The sequence below is a fragment of the Rhinolophus hipposideros genome (assembly GCF_964194185.1).
Source record: "Rhinolophus hipposideros genome assembly, chromosome: 2".
Classification (NCBI taxonomy): Eukaryota; Metazoa; Chordata; class Mammalia; order Chiroptera; family Rhinolophidae; genus Rhinolophus; species Rhinolophus hipposideros.
In genome coordinates this window covers 101,278,753-101,293,452 of record NC_138048.1, presented here as the reverse complement: position 1 = coordinate 101,293,452, position 14,700 = coordinate 101,278,753, and the positions used below count along the sequence as shown (strand labels likewise).

Here is a 14,700-nt window from a genome sequence, read left to right as displayed (position 1 = left end):
AAGAGGATCTGCAGATGACATTTTCTGGAATTATTTTGCCCTCAATACCTGTGGTGGACCATGGTGCTTGGACAGCTGGCTTAGCAGGTTCTTGGTGCTGATGGAAAAGCCGACTCAGCTTGTCTTGCATTTCCTGTTTGCCTTTTTCCTCGCCGTCCTTCTTTTTGACACTCTCTTCCCTTTTGAGTTTTTCATCATCGTGAAATTTTCTTGGCCGCTGAGGCTCCTCGTCCTGTGGCACGTGCTCAGGCCACTGCTTGTCCCTTTCCTGAGCTCGTCTGTCAACAAAATGCTTGATTACAGCAAGGAAGCAACTCCAACTTAACACCAGTTGTCTCTTTTCACAAAAAAGCTCCATCTAGTCAAAGGGGCGCTAAACAGCAAGGAGGTACTGTTGGGCAGATGGAGCGACCAACGAAACAAAGACTCTCAGGGCTCCAGTTCTGAGTGAGAGGAAATCACACGATTCAGAGAAACACACAAAGAACTTGGCTGACGTAGCTTATAAAGTGATTAGAAAAATAACAAAAATATTTCTCAATTTTAAAACTGGTATATAACCGCAAAAAAACATTTTAAAAAGTCATAAAACACACAGGAACATAAGTTTCATGAACAGAATGTACAATGAACACTGCCAATGAAATATTGCTTAAATAAACCCATGATCAGTCAGATTATTAAAGGTATACCACTTTTACAGGCACACACGTAGCACCCCAAAAACTGACGTTGAAAGCAATAGATTATTTTAACCCTTGAGGTAGTAACCATCCATTACTCAGCAATAATTCTTATATATTTCACTGAATTCAACTACGTTGTGTTTGTCTTGCAAAGCAGCTGATATAAAGAAATACTTGCAATTGAATCTAGACCTTGAAAATTATGAGGACCCCAAACTGAAACCCATAGGAAACGACTGGGAATGATTTTTCTTATCCCATAATATTTTATAAAATCAGAAAACACTTTAAATGATCACCCTTTTAAATGGAACTAACATGCAATATTAATGACATAATGTTAATAATGACACATGTATTAACTACTTTAACCTTCACACCAGGTAGGTAAGGCCTATTATTATCATCCCCATTTTATAGATGAAGAAAATGAGGCAGATATGTTAAGGGACTTGCCCAAGGTCACACAGACACACCAGCCTGGGTTTCAATTCCAGACAGCCTGGTTCAAGAGGCCACACCCTGCACCACTATCCTGTGACACACCAACATACAAAGGTCATTTCTTAGAATAGGAAACTGCCAAGGGAACATAACACAAACAAAACTTTCTCCTCCATTTAAAAAATATTTTATTTATGTCTACTCTGTATGAATGTGAAAATTTAGTGCAGTACAGTTTTTTTTTAACCTAAATCTTAAACATTTTACTTACAATTTTCAAAATATCTTTTAGAAAAGCAGAGAAATTGTTTTGGAGGGGTAGGGACATTCATTGTTATTCATAATAACAAAAAGAAAAACCACAATAAAATTTGCTTAACATTTTCTACTAATAAAGGTAACCATTTATAGTGTATAACCATGTAATTTCGGAAGTTATATTTTGGGTACTATTTATCATATAATTGTAAGCAGAAAATTTAACCTTTCTGTATTATGATATTTTGTGTTTATTTCTACTCTGTATGAATGTGAACGTTTGATGCAGTATATAGTGTGAATAATGAATAAATTTTATAAAGTGAATAATTTTATAAAGTTTGAAGATGGAAAAATGATGGAGTTAAAGTTAATCAACACATCCAAGGAATTAATCCTTGGTACGTAATCCTAGTCCTACCCTCAAGAAAACCATAAAATACAGAGGGGGCCCAAAAAATGTATACACATTTTAAAACTATTAAAATTGTAATACTCAATATATACCGATAACAAAAAAGGAATACAAGTCACGTGTACACATTTTTTTGGCATCCTGGTAGTCCTCTAAATTGAGCCCCTACCCACTGGCATGGAAATAAAGTCCAAAACCCCAGACTCAGAATACTGTATAAACCCATAACAAAACATGCACCTTCTAGGTGATTTAACTCAGCTCAGGCCAACTAAAGTTCCTGACTTGCCTAAAGTAGGTTTCTTCGTCTTTTTAGTCTAATTTCAATAATCAACTTTTATAATTTATACTGTATCTCATTGGGGTATTTGGTCATTTTTGTTTCTTGGCGTCTAAAATTAATTGAAATTTAAAAGGCAACAAAATCAAACACATCAAAAGTTAAAAAATAAATGTCTATAATTTACTGCAGAAAGTTACAGAAACAAAAATATTCAAACAAAAACCAACAAAAATGTCTGTATCCTAAGCAGCAGCAGCAGCAGCAAACTTTCTCCTTTTGTACTCAAGTTTAATTTGTAGTTGAAAAAAAGCAGAAAGAAGAGCGGCTCCCTGTCATTCCTATCCAGAAAGCCTGTGTGACAAGGATTCAGGGACTTCGATTGCAAACCCAGAACTCAGACCTCCACTGTTATTAAAAAGCTGTGAACTGGAAACGTATTTTGATCATTGGCATGCAAATGAGCATACCAAGTGTCCCAATTTCCTTGTGTAATTCCATTTATCTACATAGTAGTAAGTTAGGAGAGCTCTGGGAACCAAACAAAAACTTTAGGGGGTGCTTATATATGCAAAGGTTTACAAATACACACGTGTTTGTGCCTACACACACACACACACACACACACACAAACACACACACACACACACACACACACACACAAACACACACACACACACACACACACACAGACGGAAGGCTCTTTCTGGTGCAGTAAGTACTTGGAGAAGCCAAGCAAAGAACAGTAAATACTCAAAGTTCCTTCCAGATGGGTCCACAAGCCACTGAAAAGACTCACCTTTGGACTTCTTCTTTTTGTTTTTCTAATTCTATGATCTTTCGTTCTTGCTCTTTCTGTTTTAGCCGTTCAGCTTCTATGGATTTTTGTTTCTGGAGTTGCTGCTTATTATGTATTTCTCTTAGTTCCTATAAATAACCAAGAAACAGTTCGTGTAATGCATGAGGTGATAGGCATTTCCACTCTTCATCAACATGCAACATTTCATAGTGGGGTAGCCTAGGCACTTAAGAGATAACATTTCAGATTTGAAAAACACTAACTTGGAAAACTAGCATCGCTCTACATTTTGATATGACAGATCTCCAAAAGCTCTTCCAAGATTGTATTTTAGTGAGCCATAACACATGACACCGTTTTCCATGATGTGCTTTAGAAGGAAATTGCTAGTGAAGAGCATTAGAGAAGCTCAAGGTTCAGCAGTAGAACCTTAGCCAGTTGTAAGACATGGTGATAATCATGAACCAGGTCCTTCTAATACCGTTTTTCCCTGAAAATAAGACATACCTGGACAATCAGCTCTAATGCATCTTTTGGAGCACAATTAATATAAGACCTGGTCTTATATTATAGTATATTATATTATATAAGACCCAGTCTTATAGTAAAATAGTAACTTATAGTAAAATAAGACTGGGTCTTACATCAATTTTTGCTCCAAAAGACGCATTAGAGCTGATTATCTGGCTAGGTCTTATTTTTGGGGAAACACGGTAATGAATCAACACCAGCCTCTACTGGCTTTGAAAATACACACACTATCTGCATTAAAACCTCCCCTCCTGCTTATGCTATGCTGCCTTAGAACAGATGGACATCCCTCTGCTCCCCAACCTCGATTCTCCCCCACCCAGGGTCTATTTTTCTTCAAATCACCCCTTTCAGATCTCCTCTTACTAAATCCATGTGTGACGCTGTCAGCTGTCCCAGACTAAACCAGCAATCAGGTGAAAGTAAAAAGCTATAATTTCATAATCACCACCTTGGATCTGATTTCCTCATTTGACTCTAGCTTCAGGAATAACAGTCATTTCCTTCATAGGCTACTGAAAACAAAATGCACTTTATGATATTTAAAGTATTTAAACACCCCAAAATATGAAGAACAAAGAAATGCTGGTTGAGGGGAAAACGCTCAGACTCCATAGAAATCAAACTGTCACTATCAGATTCAGTCACCAAAACTCCTTATTTGTGTCAACAATAAATCAGATGAGCCAGAGTGTCCAGCAGAGCCCAAAGTATATTCCCAGTTGACTTCTTGGTCTGGCTAACTAGGGTTAGTCCATCAAGTGGACAGCCAAGGGGTCTGTATGGTGAAACATAAGAACTAAGTAAGGCCTGCCCTGTCTGCTCTCGTCCTGTTCACTAGCAAGTCCAATGGGTAGATTTCTTCCTGCCTTAAATGCCAACCTTAGATTCATTCAAGGATTGAACTGCAACGGTAGAGGAAGTGCCTGTAGAAGATCAGTGTTAAAATGCACTTACTCTGCTAAATACCCCTAAGTGTTAGGTTAACCCTTTCCTACTGGCTAGGCTGCCGTTCTTAAGATAAAGTTAGAATGTACATACCAGCATTTTGTATACGATAAGTGACTTTGAGAGGTCATAAAGAGGTCATTGAGATACAAGAACTTGTTGAACTGGAGATCAGGAGATTAGGGGGAGACATGCGCTGGAAGGCAGGGAAGACTAGGAGATAGGAAGCACGAAAGAGAGGGGGAAGGGAAGGGGCTTCAGTGGGTAAGCCAGCAGATGAGGCCAGGACTCCCTAGCAGGACGCAGCAGGAAGAGGCAACTCTGAAAGCCACAAGCTGGACCACTCGCCATGGCAGCAGCCCTGGGCACGTGGCTTCCAAACTATGAAGGGGACCTGGGAGAGCAGTTTAGCTAGGGAGGGGGCATGAAAGGCGAAGAATGGAAACCGGAAAGTAATGATGAAACCTCACTCTGACTGTTTAAATTTCTAACGAAGAGAAGAAAATCAACACAAGAAAGAGAATTTCATTTTTCATTATTATTATCTTTCTCACTGTCATACCACATGATATAAAACTGTAACGTCTTACAAAAAAAAGTCAGCAGTATTGCTTTTCATGGTCATTTAGAATCAAGCATAAACAGTAATTTCTAATAACAGACATGAAAAAGTGTGATCCATATTTGAATTTGATATTTCAGAGACAAATGGATAAAATGGGCCAGGTCCTATTGTTGGAGTACTCTGGACATTTGGCTCAAGTTAATAAACAAATATCTCTACATGAAAAGGAAAACTGCAGTGGGGTGACACGGAATCATATTCTAAATGTCCTGTCCTAAGAGAAGAACGCACAGGTCAGCACCTGCCAAGACAGGGAGGGACGCCCCCTTTATCATTAGGCCAACGGTGAAGACCCTTTGAAAAGGAAGGGAAAGGAGTGACTGATAGATTTACGTTTTTTCCTATTTTAAAGTTTCATCTTCAATTGCAGAAAGTTCCTAAATAGGTTCAGAAAGAATAAGTTGTGGAAATAGGCTATAATTGGGAGGTACTGAACTGGGAACAAAGGCACCTGGATTCTAATCCCAGGCCCCTGACATGGGCCAGCATCTGAATCGAAGTAGATGGTCTTCAGGTTTTTTTTAGCTTTAAATCTAGTAAATTCTTAGACAATGTTTTTTTACAAAAAAAAATATGATTTATTTCAGCGTCTTCTACTTAGGGTTTTATTCTTATTTATCCTTCTAAGCCAAAAAGGTATAACCAGTAAGCAAAATAAATGTGAGCTGAGATTTAATATGAAGGAGTAAGAAATGACAGGGAAGGAATAACATTTTAGTTTGATGTTCAGAAACCTGATTATATATTAAAAAAAGAAAAGCTGTTACTTCGTCCAGGAAAAAAATGTGTGTACAGGTAGAGTGACATTCAGCACATTTACCCACAGGTACTGCACAAGCACGGGTCATTTAGAGTGGACGCAGGCCACAATGTACCAATGCACCAGGGACCAAAGGCACAAATGAAGACTCTTCATTTAATAAAGAATTATACTGCACATTTCATTTCTATACTGGGCTCTAGTAATTAGAGGTTGAGTTATAGATCAATAATTACCAGATACAAAGTCAAGATATATTAGTTATGTATTAGGAGGCACTTATAAAATGAAAAGCAGTAAGAAATGAATTTAAATAATCTACAGGAAAAAACATCATGCTAATGAGACAGTTTAAAAAAAATTTTTTTAATGTATCAAAACCATGTAGGAAGATATTTTAAAAATCTAAAAGCACATTTATTTCTTAGTATAGCCACATTATAGGATAGGCTGAACCTATCTTAGGAACTGTCGAAATAAGTTGCAGCTTCAAGAACCTCCAAGGAATTGGAGCCTGCAGGAGCCATAAAATAACAGATGTCAAATAAGGAAACAGAAGGCTCTGGCATCTTATGACCCAGATTTGAAGACAGCGAAGTTTTTCTGTCATTTCCTTCATCCAATCTGCTGAGATACACTATCAGCTATAAGACAATCAAGACTCTGCAAACAGGAGGGCATTCGGTCCTCTCTTTCCTTGGACTTGGGAGCTTAAGATGGCATGAACCAAAATACGCAGAAAATTTATGATTCCTGAGTTGGTAACTTTTTAAAAAGTTGAACTTTCGAGAAGGCAATCGATAGAATGAAGGCATATGCACTAAAAACTAGGGAATGACTTGCTTTCATATGCTTGACAATGGCCTTGTGGAAGGAACACCGAGTTCCTTCACATGGGGAGCAGAGGGCGGCCCTGCTCTTTCCTTCCTTTTCAATACTGTTTAAAAAGCTCAAGTACAATGACAGTTATTTAAAAGTGCCCTTTTCATTCTTTCAGGGAAAACATTTTTAAGGTGACAAATAAATCCGGTGTCATTAAATTCTTTCCTTAGGAAATGAGAGAACTATTGGGAGGAGCAGCTAAGAAAAATGTCACCACACATTCTATCAACTTTTTCTGTTGGTCAACCTGATTAAAGTGCCCTGCAAATTCTATTAAATTTGTCACAATTATTTCTCTATTATAACGAGGATAAAAATAGAACAAACAAGAAATTACTAAGAATCAAAACTCAGTATCTCACTCGTGGTTCTTCCTAAAACTAACTTATGCTTTTCTCAAATAATGCTACAATAACATATTTCTAGGCTGGATAGTTTTCTAGCCATATGGTATTGAGTGGACAACTTTGTTGATTTCTTCTATGAATTCCATTCCAGATTATGATATGTTTTACGTTAGGTATAATATGTAATAATTTAGTATTATCTCCTAATAAAGTATAATACCTTTCTTAATAAATAAGAAATTATTAAACATGCATTCAGGAAGTTTTAGCTACATGTTACAAACAAATACATGGGAAAAATAAAACTCCTATAAAATGTGTACTATATATAAATTAAAATAATCAGATTATTATCACCAATAATATCTACAGAATTCTAAGATACAGAAGAGTTTCTTAACCAGGAACTATGAATAAGCGTTAGCCCTGCGAACACTATAAAACTGTATATAAACTGGGGTATACAGGCATTTTTCTGGCAGAGAAGGCTTTACTTGATTCTCAGAGGGAATTTGTTCTTGATCTTGATTCATAAACACAGATTATGAATCACACTAAGAAAATTATTGGCAAGTAAAGATTCTGTCTTGTACTAAGATAAATGAAAATCAGCTTGCTTTTAACTTTATTCCTTCAACCAAAAGGAAAAAGTCACTCATTTCCCCTAAAGAATTAAGATATTTACACCATAAAACATATTTAGACAGCCTGTGGCATACAGCCAAAGTATTTCAAAAGCGATATGCCTGACAAATTGAATACTCAAGAACATCCAACTTTTTGCTCTGAAAAAGATGGCTCACATTCAGTTTTACTAATGACAATTGTTCCATTGCTATGCAAGGGGCATAGAATCACTCGATTTAAAAACTATTTCTTGTTCATTTGGTTTTAGAGACACTCAAAAATAGATGTATTATGTGTGGGGATATTACTTGAAATATAAAGAAGCATCCACCTGAAAGTATATATGGGATTACTTTTTATAAACATTATTTTACATGAATGCTTGTGAAGAGAGAAAAGAATTAACTAGCAATAACAGGGCCTTTGAAAGACCAACATATAACAGAAATTTATTAGTAATTTGCTTATGTAACATTTTGAAGGATTACTCACTCTGCTTCTGATTTTTGCCTCAGGCTGTCTCAAGAGAGACAAAAACCAACATACCTTGATTAATTACTTAAAATTCATGAACTTAACACTATAAATCAAAATAAGGACACATCTTTTATAATCTATGTAGTGTTAATATTGAAATGGGCCTCACAGAAAATTGATCTAGGTACCAGCATCAGAAATTTCAGGCATTTTTTTTGTCTAAGCCTAATAACTACAGAAAAGTGCTTTTATATAAATAAATATTACTTTATTTCTCACCGAGGGATATTATGTAGTACACAACATCAGAAATTTTAAAAGGCCATTTGAGTCTTAAATTACAGTAACTTATCCCAATTAAGTGGCTGTGAAACAAATTTAAAAAGCAATCAACAAACCCAATGAGGATAAGGGAACTTATATGTGTGTGAAAAAATCAGAAAAATAACTAAGTATTTCAAAACATAAACATTTGTACTGAAATCAAGGTAAATTGATATTCCATTTATCACAAAATTATAAAATGTATTCATTCTTGATGCATTAAAAGTGGGAGGTTGCATAAAAATAACATCAATCAGTTATTTAAATTCAGAGAAGGGGTATACTAATATTTAAAGGCATTTTAAATATTACTTCTAAATCTGAAGTCAGTGTTCTACCAAATAGTAAGTCCAATTCCCCAAGGCATAGATTGGCAGTCAATGCATCGTAAGTGCTATGAGAGAGCCAAAGAGAAATGCACTGGGGTATGTGTGTGCATGTGAGTGTGCGTGTGCATGTGCATGTGTGAGAGAGAGAGAGACAGAGAGAGAGACAGAGACAGACAGACAGACAGACAGAGAATGGGTAAGGATACAGGTGGACAGAAAAGGAGTTAGAAAATCCTGTCCTCTCTGCAGTAGAAATAGCTATTAAGAATCTTCTCTCATGTCTATCTTATATTGCCAGAAAGAGAAAACTGACTCCATTTCGTCCTGAAAAACCGAGTTTTCCCAAAATGTCTCAGCACTGTTTACAAAGCAATGTTCCATTATTTTAAATGCATGTCATTCTAAAGGACAAAATTGTCAAGGAGTTTGGCTAAACAGCAAAATTAAAAAAGAAAATATTTCTTTCAAAAGATTAAGTTTTGCTTTCTCCCTTCCCAGATCACCTTTTGTTAAATCTTTTTTTAAATTTCAAGAAAACAAAAACAAAAAAAAACCCACACTGTAACTAAACAAAACTCAACCCAACCAACCAAACAAGCCTACTGGTATGATATAGAATCTAATATACAACATCTGTTAGCTATTTAGAGTCTTGGGAGTGTTCTAATTATTTTTCTACATTCAAGGAATCTGTGTCAAGTTTCCACAATCACAAGTATACTGAATGAGAATAAGAGAATTATATTACTTCTGGGCAAAAGAGGTCCTTTCAAAACTATTATACACGTAAAAATAAAATTGAATCTCAAACAAAGTAAGACAGCAAAACCATGAAACAGCCAAACATTATTCTACTGGTATGAAAAAACAACATTATTATTGGAATTCACACTGGTTTCTCTGCTGTCTCTGCATCTCCTCTTTCTGGATCTTTTTCTTTCCTTCATTGTTTCCCTTCAGATGCATTTTTTTCCCTGACTTTTCATTCTGTTCTGCAGTTCTTTCTCCAGCTCTCTTCTTTTTTTCCCTGGTTGCTAAACATTTTGCCTTTCACTGCCTTCATAATGAATGAGCCTGCCATGAAAGCAAGTGTCTGAAACCAAGAGCATAAAAGCCTTAGTTAAGCCAAGAACCTTTTCACTATAAACTGGCATTCTCATTTCAACAATAATTCAGTTCCTAGGAGCAATTTTTAGGATGGGTATTATTACAGGCAGGATTTGTATTTCTAATAGCCTCTTGTGTCTAATTTAAGAAAATTAAATTATGAATTTCCCAAGTATATTAAGGAATATAATTCTGAATTCTGAATTAGTCCTATATACTCTATACTCAAATTTTCCTTAGAAAACAGTCCACTTTTGCAATAGTACACTGACTATAATACTGTTTCCCATATGATGGAAGTGTGCATATAGATCCAAATAATTACTGAGTGTTCTCTTTTCAACTTTTGTAGCCAAGTAGCAAATGCAGTGCCAACAATGCCTGATATAAAGACAAGACTACAGTACACAGCACCTTCTCCAGCTTGTAATTAGGAGCTTCCACCAACACACACACAATTTGTCAAGAGGAAAGATTCCCTCATACACCATGATTAATAATAACTAATCATGATTAACTTTTACAAAGAAGGCTTAGCACGTCACGGTAAATGCTGTTGGGCACTGAGCACTCATCTGTGTGGGGGCAACAGACGCATAGAGCTGGAGATGCTTCACCGTTCTTAGCCTGACAAAGATCTGCATTGCCTGAGGAGGGCATGGACCTTTAGAAATAAGTCTAAGTGGATGACGAGGCCCGGGAGAACTTCCAGGCACTGTGACACTGCCTCCCCCACCGCCACTGACTGGAAGAAAGAAATGCTGAAATGTAAACATGACTCACGTTAGGCCTTGTCCAGCACACAGGGACTAGACGGGAACCAACAGGGACTCAACTTTGCAACATGAAACACAACATCTAGTCTCTTCGTGTGATGGACTCTCTTTATTTGGCATCCACTTCAATGGAGACTTAAAAACTATACGCTATCCTTTATGTTGCTCTATGTAGTTAAGACGTTAAAATACAGAGCATAGGCCATCAGTGCCAAGGAAAACTGTTACAGAAACTACTAACATTTCCAAGGGCAAGGTGAAGTCAAGCGCTATTGTCCAAAAAGTCCCTATTGGTAGAGTTATTTGAGACATGTTCGAATGATAATTTTATACCTATAGCTAAGCACTGCGTGTAAGAAACAATTATCAGGATGACTCTATGTGCCCTTTAAGTACAAGTTGTCCAAAAAATATTGAGAGTTTTGATTTTCCTATAAAATGAGGTAAAAAGAGCAAGTCATAGGTAATCGATTTTAAACTGATGTTTCTAGAACACGAATATGAGAAGACCTATTGACTTCTTAGCATGATAAAATATTTGCTACATATAGAATATATTTTAAAGGCAGAAATTATGGTGCGCAAATGTGATCCATTGAATTAAATAACAACCTTAAGAAGTATTAATGCTAGGAATAATTACTAACAAAATCAATTATTTCTGGTGAAATCACTGGCTGAATACTTCCTTTGATCATCAAAAAGCTAAAATTTACTGTTCATAGAAAAGGCAGCATAGATACCAAGGCTGCCAATCGGGCAATTTCTGGCACAAGAGCTTCAGCATCTCAGGGCAGTACATTTCTCCCCTTCTCCCACTTTCCCTTTTCCATAGATTTATAAAAGCAAAGTTTACTCACTACGGTAAGATTCCTGTTTCCTTTCTCAAGTAATTCTTGGCTTGGGGTGATAAATTAGAAAAACAAAGATACATATGTCTTGGGATCACTTTTGGAATATAAAAATATCACATCTATAAGGTAAAAGTCTATTAAAATACATGAAAAAGAGCCTTGTCTGAAAGGAAAGAATGAGAGCTCAATTTCTCTGAGATTAGACAGAAACACAAAGGTCCAAGACTCTAGAGATCTTATGTTCCACCGTCCTGAATCTGGAGCCATTTACCAACAGACCATAATTGTAAATATGTTTTATGTTTTCAATATGTTGCTACCCATATGAAACATCTGTTAATTAACCTGACGGCAAAAGTAATTCTTTTCCTCTTTAATTAATGATTTGAGAATTTCCATCATTGGTTATCAGATCTTGGGTGAAGAGGCAGGAGTGTAATTCTTCCTGAACTGAAGAGAAAGGGAGAGACCCTCAAAAGAATAATGAATCTGAACAAGGATCTCGTAGACAGGACTAAATCAGATGGAATGTTTTTTTTGTTTTAAAAGGAGAAAAAAAACAATAGAATGTACTGGACATGATTTTGAATGAGCATCAAAATACATAAATGGCTTTTTTGCAAGTAGTTTTGTACCAAATAAGCATGAGAATTAGTTTTTGCTAAATGTAATCTTCATTTATGGAGCGGACGTTCAGCGTTCTGGTCAACTAATTTAACATGTTTTCACTCCATAAGGTATTTCTCCAGTGTCACCATATGAGTTGATAATGAGTGAATTACACTTTCTTCTTCTAAGTGAACCACCTACATGAATATCAAATGAAACTGCCAAATTCTAATTTCTATATTCTCCGGCTGGTTTCCTTTTGGGAGAGGAAGGTTTAGGATATAGCAAATTCGCACCATCAAATTGGGTGTGTAGAACGAGTGGACAATCGCCAGTGCTGCACTCCTGGCAAGGTACACGTAATTTTTGCATCATTAATGTGGACGCTGTTGGGACAGGACACTGCTGCGGTAAGAGACGCATGGAAGGAATCCCAAGGGTCAGAATGCTGGCATGCCTGGTCTATCTCATCTTACAAGAAATTACAGCTGCTAATGAAGACATGCTCTAAATCAGAAACAAAACGTTTCATGTTTTCCAATGTGGCTACAAGGATAGGCAGGAGATCCTCAAGGGACCAAATCTTAAACTGGCCTCTGAGTTGTCTCACTCAAATGATAAATCTTTTGATTCTTCAATTTACGTGTTTGTTTTGGTTTCATAACCATAAGGCAACATAACATCAAGCCCTCCAAACGGGTTCTTGAAATAATATGGCTATACTGGCTTGATTTTTTTTCACTCTCCACATTAACTTAAATTTAAAGTAATAATGGAAACCAAAATAAAAATTAAGACGGAAAGAAATGTTCTTATTTAAAAATAAATATATTTGGAAAAGGAGCTGGTGGAATAAAGAGCTAAAATTAGCCTTTGTATAAACAATTCTCTAATACTGAAGGCAGCCTAAACACAATAAGAATGACTTACACCACATTTTAAGGGTGTTCTCTTTAGCAGTATAACAGCACTTCCATGGCTTAAATCATTGTCAAATCATCTAGGCATTTGTAAAAAAAATCATCTACTGGAATATCACTTTCTAATTTGTGAGTCAAACTTCTAGAAAAAGGAGTCTTTTTTTTTAATCCTTCCCTCTCCTTGTTGTAAGTTAAAAGGGAGTCTTAAGGGTAAGGCAGAAACTGGACTACTGCCTGGGTTCAAAAGATACCTGAATACTTAACAGCTTATATTCCAAGAGATTATTAAAAAGCACTGTAAGCTTGCACACAGTATCATATTCTTATGGCTTAAAATAGTAGCAAGTCACAATGAGAGTTAATGTGGTCATTTTTATTGCGCTTATCCTAGAGCTAGAGAACTTACACCTGTACTTCCCATACTTACACAGCACATATAATCATACACGTACAAGTATAGACTACACACACACACACATTCTATGTAAACATGAAAGCGAGGTGAAGAAAAACACTAAGTTGGCTCAAATAATATTTCCCCTAAGAGCACTTTCCTGGAATTGTACAGTTGAGAAAAGTTCATTACCTATTACTCTGGGAAAAGAAAAAAAAAAGCCCGAATGCCTCAAACTTGGGTGTCCAGACAATTTGGCCTACAATCTCAATTCAAAGTTCAACTAAAAATCTCAAATATGCTTTCTAATTTCTTTCTATTTTTAGTAATAAAGAATAGAAGTTTACTTTTTCCTAGTTACCAAAGCTAAGTCAGCCAGAATCAAGCATAAAGGATTTTAAGTTAGAAAAGGAAAACGAACATATTTTTTAAAAATGTAAAATCCAATTTTTTATCAGAACATAATTGATAAAAACTCCAATATCTACTTAAATCTAAAGTATATGATCACTGTTGATAAGAAACGAATTGCTTGTATTGTGGTTTTATCATAAGGTAAGAGTTAACATCTTAAGATGATAAAGTTGTGAAGTGAAATTGAGAGCACCAAGTCAGAAAGAGGCTGTGATAACCACCTTTACATTCCCTAAGAACGTCAGCATTTTCCTGAGTTTTACTGTGTAAATGTGACAAAACCATACACCACTTTTGCCACTGAGACAAAAGCAATTACTCCATTAAACAATAAAAATTTAAAATATGAGGTAACAAAATAAAATATCTACATTCAAGAACAATCCTAAAGGTAAGAAGTGGCAGAAAATTTCTTAGTTTTAAAAGAGAAAACAATCCATTTTTAGTAGAGACATAAAACAAAGAAAATAAGAAAAATGAAGCTTTTGGAGCCTAGTTTTTAGAATTCAACTTGATGTAGTTTCAACAAACAAAAGGATGGAGATGTGTAAAAATATAATTCAAGTTAAAGATAAGTGTTATGTTGGGGTCACTCACTCAGCCATAATTTATAGATGTCAAATTCATTTATATATATTTTATTGGGGAAGGGGAACAGGACTTTATTGGGGAACAGTGTGTACTTCCGGGACTTTTTTTTCCCCCAAGTCAAGTTGTTGTCCTTTCAGTCTTAGTTGTGGAGGGCGCAGCTCAGCTCCAGGTCCAGTTGCCGTTGCTAGTTGCGGGGGGTGCAGCCCACCATCCCCTGCGGGAGTCGAACTGGCAACCTTGTGGTTGAGAGGACATGTTCCAACCAACTGAGCCACCAGGGAGCTCAGTGGCAGCTCAGCTCAA

The 14,700-nt window shown here is 36.2% G+C and overlaps 1 protein-coding gene across 12 annotated transcripts in view; it reads right to left on the bottom strand.

Annotated features, from left to right (window-relative positions):
• ITSN1 (intersectin 1) overlaps positions 1 to 14,700 on the bottom strand; it is a 179,492-nt gene that overhangs the window by 70,883 nt on the left and 93,909 nt on the right. For all 12 annotated transcript variants that reach the window (XM_081070736.1, XM_081070740.1, XM_081070743.1 and 9 more), the window contains 2 exons: positions 2,883 to 3,010; positions 49 to 278 (listed from right to left, as the gene is read on the bottom strand). In XM_081070736.1, coding sequence (XP_080926862.1) covers positions 49 to 278; positions 2,883 to 3,010 — 358 coding nt within the window. The remainder of the gene's footprint in view (positions 1 to 48; positions 279 to 2,882; positions 3,011 to 14,700) is intronic.